Below are 7,500 nucleotides of genomic sequence, written 5' to 3' on the forward strand. Positions count from 1 at the left end.
TCCACTAAACGTGCTCAAAGGGCTTTACAAGGGGTCGCTGACCAACAGCAACACGTAACATGTGGAACGAAACATGACACCTGTTAGGCGATATTACAATTTTTCCGACAGAGACAAGGCTGTTAATGGTCAGCAGGTACTCGTTTTACACCTAGGTACGGTGAGAAAATGTGAGTAAAGAGCCTTTTCCAAGGACTCAATAATGCTCCAAGCGAGGCTCGAACCCAGGACCTTCCGATCCGAAAGCGAGTGTTATAGCACTAGACCACATAGCCGCAGAAACACCTTTTTTCATTTTTTTTTTCTCTTACACCTGTGCCATCTCGCGATTTTCCAATTTCATTCATTTTTCCATAGTTTGTACCGATTGCTTTTATTTATAGTCTCTGTTTTGTAAATAGATTATACGGACTATGTTTTTGCACTGACTACTACATGTATACCATTTCATCTATTTGAAAACTGTCATAGATGATTATTCAAAACAAACCCCGCTGGCCGGAACTGCGGATAACCTGAATCAACGCACTTTAAAAAAAAGAACATTTTATTTTTGGTCGAAAAACCTTTACTTTTTATAATCAGTCAATCGATTAAAATTATCCTCAACTCTCTTAAAAGTAATAAAGCTAAGACTTATAAGAAGAGACAGTTTGGCAAGTGGATATTTATAGATATTTATATTTGATATTTATAGATATTTATTTTTTCGGCCAAAATGAAGCGAAATGTGTTTTGTCAAATAATGACAGTAGGACACGTGGACTGACAGATTTAATTATGTCAAAGAAAACATCATTAAAACACTGCACCTAGAAACATGGTGGGTGTACCTGTACTCACCTGAAACGGCCAAAACAGACACATAATATATAACAAATTAATTAAACTAGATTATTCCTGACTTGGACAATAAAAAAGCACTGTTGTAGATTTCAAAACAGTAACCATATATATATATATATATATATATATATATATATATATATATATATATAATATATATATATATATATATATATATATTATATATTATATATATATATATATATATATATTTAATATATATATATATATATACATATATGAGTGTTGGTTGGTACTTATAGGTACGAGAGTGCTCGATAAGGTTGGTTAGAGAATATAAAAATAAATAAGGTAACTCACTTTTTTTTTGTTTGTTTGTTTTGTTTTGTTTTTAGCCGATACAATTGTTTCTATGTCCTCCATTTCGTCAGTCGACATTTATCCGTTGTGTGCTTTTTATTTTAGTTGAGTTCGATGTTATTATTATTTTTTTTTTATTGTTTCAAGTATGTCTTAATGGAATTAAGGACGAAAATAAATTTTAAAAATAAATAAACAACATCGAACTCAACTGAAAGGAAAAGCAGACTACGGATAAATGTCGACTGACGAAATGGAGGACGTAGAAACAATTGTATCGACTAAAAAAAACAACAACAACAAAAAAAAAAAAAAAAAATGCGAGTGACCTTATATATATATATATATATATATATAATATATATATATATATATATATATATATATATATATATATATATATATTACGGCCGTCGAATCTTGATTATACAGAGAGATTAAAAAAACTGTGGAGTGGGCAGTTGTGTCAAATAATTACGAGAAATAAAGGGAATAGAGAAGTGCCAGATGGAAACAGAAAACAGAAAAAAATATATCAATGTGTCAAGTAACCAAACCCGGGACTCAACTGTTATGGCACCAGACGGCTTAGTGAGAGATAATAGTAATAGCACTGAACCAACAGTGCTTCTGTGCCCAGTGCTTTTGCGTTCACTCTCTTTTCCAATTTTACTTATAAACAAGCTGAACAGAGAGATTATGTTATGCATGAAAAATAAGAATATGTTTGGATTCAAAACAGGTCCTTTGGTATGGGTACTAAAGGAGGTATTTTAACCTATAAGCCTTCTCATTGATTGGTTGAAATAGTTTGCTTTTTTTATCATTGGCACTAATTAATGTTTATTTTTACCCCTGCAGGATACACATCATATCCCATATTTTCTTACATTCATTGAAACCACTTGAGCGCTTCGAGCATATTTATTGGATATTGCTCTATAGTAACGCTTACGGGTTTAAATAATATAAATATGTGACGCACTTAAAGTAGAGTAACTTGTATATAGACAGTATGCGCTTGGCTAAGAAGCTCATAACATTGCCATCCGGAAGTATGAAGGACCAACACACAATACTGTGTGTATTTATGAACGTTTATAGTCAGGTTAATACAGTTCAGTGAGCATTACTCATAAACGCGGGGGCAAAAAACTATAACAAAGACCCGTGTGACGTCATCTTCGAACTATCTATATCTTTACAGTTTTGTTTTTGGTCTTCATACTTAACTTTGAGGGAGTTGAAACCAGCTTATATTATAAGTTTTACGTCTTCTTCACTGAGTACTGTGCGGCTATGTGGTCTAGTGGTATGACACTCGCTTTCGGATCGGAAGGTCCTGGGTTCGAGCCTCGCGCTCGGTGCATAGTTGAGTCCTTGGAAAAGGCTCTTTACTCACATTCTCTCACCGTACTCGGGTGTAAAATGAGTACCTGGCCGTTAACAGCGTTGTCTTTGTCCGAAAAATTGTAATACCGCCTAACAGACGTCATGTCCTACATGTTTAATGTTGCTGTTGTCCAGGGACCCCTTGTAAAGCGCTTTGAGCACCTTTAGTGGATATTGCGCTATATAAACCTCAATTAATAATAATACTGCTACAGCACTGTTTCAAGCAGGCATTCTATCTTTACCTTCTTATCTGTCTTTCCACCTGGAGGTTCACGACTCATAAAACACATCCAATAACTACTTACTTACTTAATCCTCTTCGGGCCTTGAGTCACATAGGGCATCCACCAGACACCTCCATTTTTTTTTGCGATCGGCTGCTTTTGCGGTGGCTGTATTCCAGGACAGGCCTGCTTCCTTTAATTCTTCCTCCATGGTCCTTCGCCAGGTTTCTTTGGGTCTTCCCCGCTTTCTCTTCCCATCTGCTGTCCAGTACAAGGCTGTCTTGGGAAGTGACCCTTTTTTCCATTCTGGCTACATGACCCAGCCAACGCCATCTTCTTCTTTTTATTTGGCTTTCAGTGCTAGTGCAGTCAGCTTTCTTTAATAGATCCACTGTGTTTATTTTTGTAGGCCAAAATAAATTTCAAATTATTTTTAAACACTTGTTCTGAAAGGCTTCTAGTTTCTGTATTAAAGAGGGTGTCAGCACTGTTTCAAGCAGTCATTTTATCTTTACCTTCTTATCCATTTTCTGTCTTTCCAACTGGAGATTCACGACTCATAAAACACATCCAATAAACTCAACATTAAATCTTGCTCAACATCAGGTATACTTCCTTAACCTTAGTTAACCCATTATTACAACCATCCACCTTCTACCCTACCCCGCTCTCCATCCTCTCATTTTACCCCTACTTTACCTGTCAAAGGGTCAGCCAATAATTCCGCTTGGATGAAAGCGACCCCCACGGCGTGACGAGTTTGTTCTTTTGATCTCGCCGTCAAATTTTTCTTTGATCTGACCGCTCATAACATGGCGCGCGGGTGCGGGTGCGACGAAATGGCTGGGAAAATAATATAATAGAACAGAGAAGAACAATAAAAAAAAGGAGTTGGAGCAAGGGAGGAAGAACAGCAGGCAACGGTGAACACAATCGTAATAATAAATATGGGATATGATGCGTATCCTATACAAAACATTTCTAGCACGTGCATGTAATCATACGAATTTCTTCTTTTTTATTTTATATATATGGGAGGGAGGGAGCACTTGATGATACTGCCTCTTCTTTTGTTAATGAGCACGTGCTTTCTAGATTGTTAGACTGATTGTCTTTTGAGGGAGTTGAAATCAGCTTTTGTTTTATAAGTTTTACAACAGAACAGAACGGTAATTAAGTTATTTAGCCTATCCAATAATGGAGGCAAAGAGGGGGGGGGGGGGCGAAATAAAAATAATTGGAGAAAAGAAAGCCAAAGCGAAAGTTTCTAATGAGTCGTGGATTATTAATTTGAAACAAAGTTTATTTCGCAAAATATAGAGAAGGTTGTTAAACATTTAACAATAACGCAAGGATTTTGTGGTCTTGGGTTATTATGAAACTAGCTTTCATACCAGTTGGTCACTAATTCGAATCCCTCTCTATCATTTTAGTCATTGGAAAATGACATTTTAACATGTTTTACCCTCACTCTGGTGTAAAAGCGGTGTTAATCGGCAGCTAACAATGTTTCCCTTCGAAAAAATACATTGAAAGAACTCATGACAAAAGTCATGCCTTGTTTTACATGTTAAATGCTACTGTTTTCTTGAGACCACTTAAAGCGCTTCGAGCATATTTATTGGATATCGCTCTATAGTAAAGCTTACGGGTTTAGATAATATAAATCTGTGACGCACTTCGGGTAACTCGTATATCTTTACAGTTTTGTTATCTTCATACTGCCAGTCCCAATTTCAACCATTCAGCTTTCTTACATTCATTGAGGTTGCCCTTCGGTTGTAAACAAAAATTAACTTGATGAGGTCTCGCAAAATGATGTTAACATTTCAACGTCGAACTCGCTGGGGGGGGGGAGGGGGGGGGGTGGGGGTAGCAGCAACAAATTATGTTAATCACTCTTGAGCCTCTCTCTCTCTCTCTCTCTCTCTCTCTCTCTCTCTCTCTCTCTCTCTCTCTCTCTTATTCGGTACCTCGTTTTCTTTTTTCCTCCTTTCCTCTATTTCTTTCTCTCGTCCTCCGTAACTGTAAATATTTTTCTGTCTTTATCTCTCTCGTTCTTCCTATCTCCATTCCTCTCCTCATTGCAATATTTCTGAGTTCTTCCAATTGCCTATTTATTTTCTTCTACCTATCTTCCTTTTATTCTTTCCTTTTCCAATTTCTATTATCCATATTTCATCAATATTATGTTCTCTCTCTCTCTCTCTCTCTCTCTCTCTCTCCTCTCTCTCCCCCTCTCTCTCTCTCTCTCTTCCTCTCCATCTCTCTCTGTCTCACCCTGTCTTTGTCTCTGTCTCTCTCTCTCCCTCTCTCTCTCTCTCTCTCTCTCTCTCTCTCTCTCTCTGCCTTTGATGTTTTTAAAATTGCGAATTAACTTCCTTTCTCTCTTTGTTATGATTCTTACCGGAAGTGAGAAATCAAAAACATTATTTAAAACATCGGATACTCACGAGTGCTTTGTTTGATAATTTAATATCAAAACTGTTTCGAGTGCTCTCACAAGGTCCATGAGTGCACATGCGCAGAATTAAACCTGACATATCTACTGTTTTCATTTTCATTTCCTTTATAATATCCACATCAATATTTTAAATTTTCTTTGTTGAATCTATAAGTACTTTAAGTTCTGTGCGGCTATGAGAGATCTCTCATTTGTCTTTAGTGGTTCATTCATCGTGTTTCGTTGACAAAGGGGAAACCCAAAACGTCCTTGGTTTTTTGTTGTTGTTGTTTTTTTTTGGGGGGGTTTCGTTTTGTTTTTTGTTTTGTCTTTGTCCTATCTTTAATAAATAAAAGATAAAAGAATCGGATAACAAATTGACAATATAAAAATAAATAAATTACGAAATAATAAATGGATGAACTTGAAAATGTAAATAAATGATATAGGTAGAGAAGATAAACAATGCATAGCATTAAACACATTCTAAATACATTAACAAATGTCACTCACAGCATGAACTACAACCCCAGAGGAAAGAACTGGATTCATTTGTTTACAGTGCGATCTTTAGACTCACCTATCACCTTATCAGTGACGTAAATGTCTGATCCGTTACACAATCTACATCCAGTGACAAGTCTTTTCTCAGCCTCTAGTCTAGTCTTGCCGATGAGATCATTGAGTGCATTGTATAATTTATTCTTCTGTGATGTGAGCAAATTTAACCCAAAAACAGTAATATATATATATATAATGTCGGGCAAAACCAGATGTCAAAAACGGACTTTTAAAAGTTAGAATATCCAGAAATTTTAGATTTTAGATTGTCAATAATAATGATAATAATAATAGTAATAATAGTAATAATAATGATAATAATAATAATATAATAATAATAATAATAATAATAATAATAATAATAATAATAATAATAATAATGATAACAATAATAATAATAATAATAATAATAATAATAATAATAATAACAACAACAACAACAATACAGCTGTAATACATTGTATCTGTTGATCGTTTTACCATGTTATCACGAGGAAGTGATCAGAGCGCTTTACATATGCATCAACACATGAATTCGAAGATGAGCAAGGTCTTAAGATGCTTTTTCAACATTCCTCTCGATTAACAGTTTAAGAAATCATATTTATTCTCGTCAATTGTACCAAAAACTTATCCCAAGTCTTATTTTGTTGACTATGCATTAGATGTTAAGCATCTTAACCATCCCGATTTGATACCGTTTTGAGACGATAGGACACAGACAGGGTACCTGGCATTTATTTAACTAACAACTAACTTTAGTTATCCTTTATTTTTACGACATTCATGAGTTGTTTTTCCACTTGTATTCACGCTGCGAAGTGTCTGACGTAAAAAGTTGAACAACTATAATCTATTTGAGAGAAAAGGGGGGAGGGGATGTTGGCACACACACACACACACACACACACACACACACACACACATATATATATATATATATATATATATATATATATATATATACTCATTCTCTCTCACATTATATATATATATATATATATATATATATAATATATATATAATGTGAGAGAGAGAGGGGGGGGGGGGAGAGGATGGGGGGGGGGGTTGGGAAAGAGTGGGAGGTCATACAATGATGATTATTATCTTTTGAAATGATTATATTTCATCTGTTTTGTTAATTGTCTTTTTTTTTTCCTTTTTTTTTCTCTTTTCCCGGTCTCTTTTTTTTATTTTGGGCTATAGAAGGAACGAAATTGACTTCGCTCAGCCCTTTGTTAATGCTTTTAGACAGCAAATTTGATGATTAATTCTCACAATACCATGTCAATCATCCCATGAACATTCAACGTTACACACAGTTTTGTGTGTTGCTACGCTATATCCGGCTGGCGGATGTTATGAGTATTTTATCTAAACGCATATCAAAGCATCACTATTTTTTCACAATTGTTTGATATTCTATTTCTACTTCTTTTTCCCCTTATTAAAAGAAATTGTTTAGTATGGAACGAAGAGATACAGAATAAAATATCTCATTTTGCTTATCATCCTCATAAATAATTACTTCTTATTTTCCATCTGCAGACACGGGGCAGCTTATACAACCCGGGATGGCAATACGATGCTAACGCAATGGAATTTGCTCACTACAAGGAACAGCTCTTCAGGCGAGGGAAACAGAAAACATGCACAGGAACTTACCGGGTAAAATTTAAACCAATCATGTGAACACATGCTATCTAATAA

At 35.1% G+C, this 7,500-nt stretch overlaps 1 protein-coding gene across 2 annotated transcripts in view; it reads left to right on the forward strand.

The window, feature by feature from the left end:
* The window catches only part of LOC144969470 (uncharacterized), a 187,990-nt gene that overhangs the window by 160,154 nt on the left and 20,336 nt on the right, over nucleotides 1-7,500 (forward strand). For both annotated transcript variants that reach the window (XM_078908593.1, XM_078908594.1), the window contains one exon: nucleotides 7,339-7,458. In XM_078908593.1, coding sequence (XP_078764719.1) covers nucleotides 7,339-7,458 — 120 coding nt within the window. The remainder of the gene's footprint in view (nucleotides 1-7,338; nucleotides 7,459-7,500) is intronic.

The sequence above is a fragment of the Berghia stephanieae genome, chromosome 3 (assembly GCF_034508935.2).
Source record: "Berghia stephanieae isolate SIO BIC M18660-M18661 chromosome 3, UCSD_Bste_1.3, whole genome shotgun sequence".
Lineage (NCBI taxonomy): Eukaryota > Metazoa > Mollusca > Gastropoda > Nudibranchia > Aeolidiidae > Berghia > Berghia stephanieae.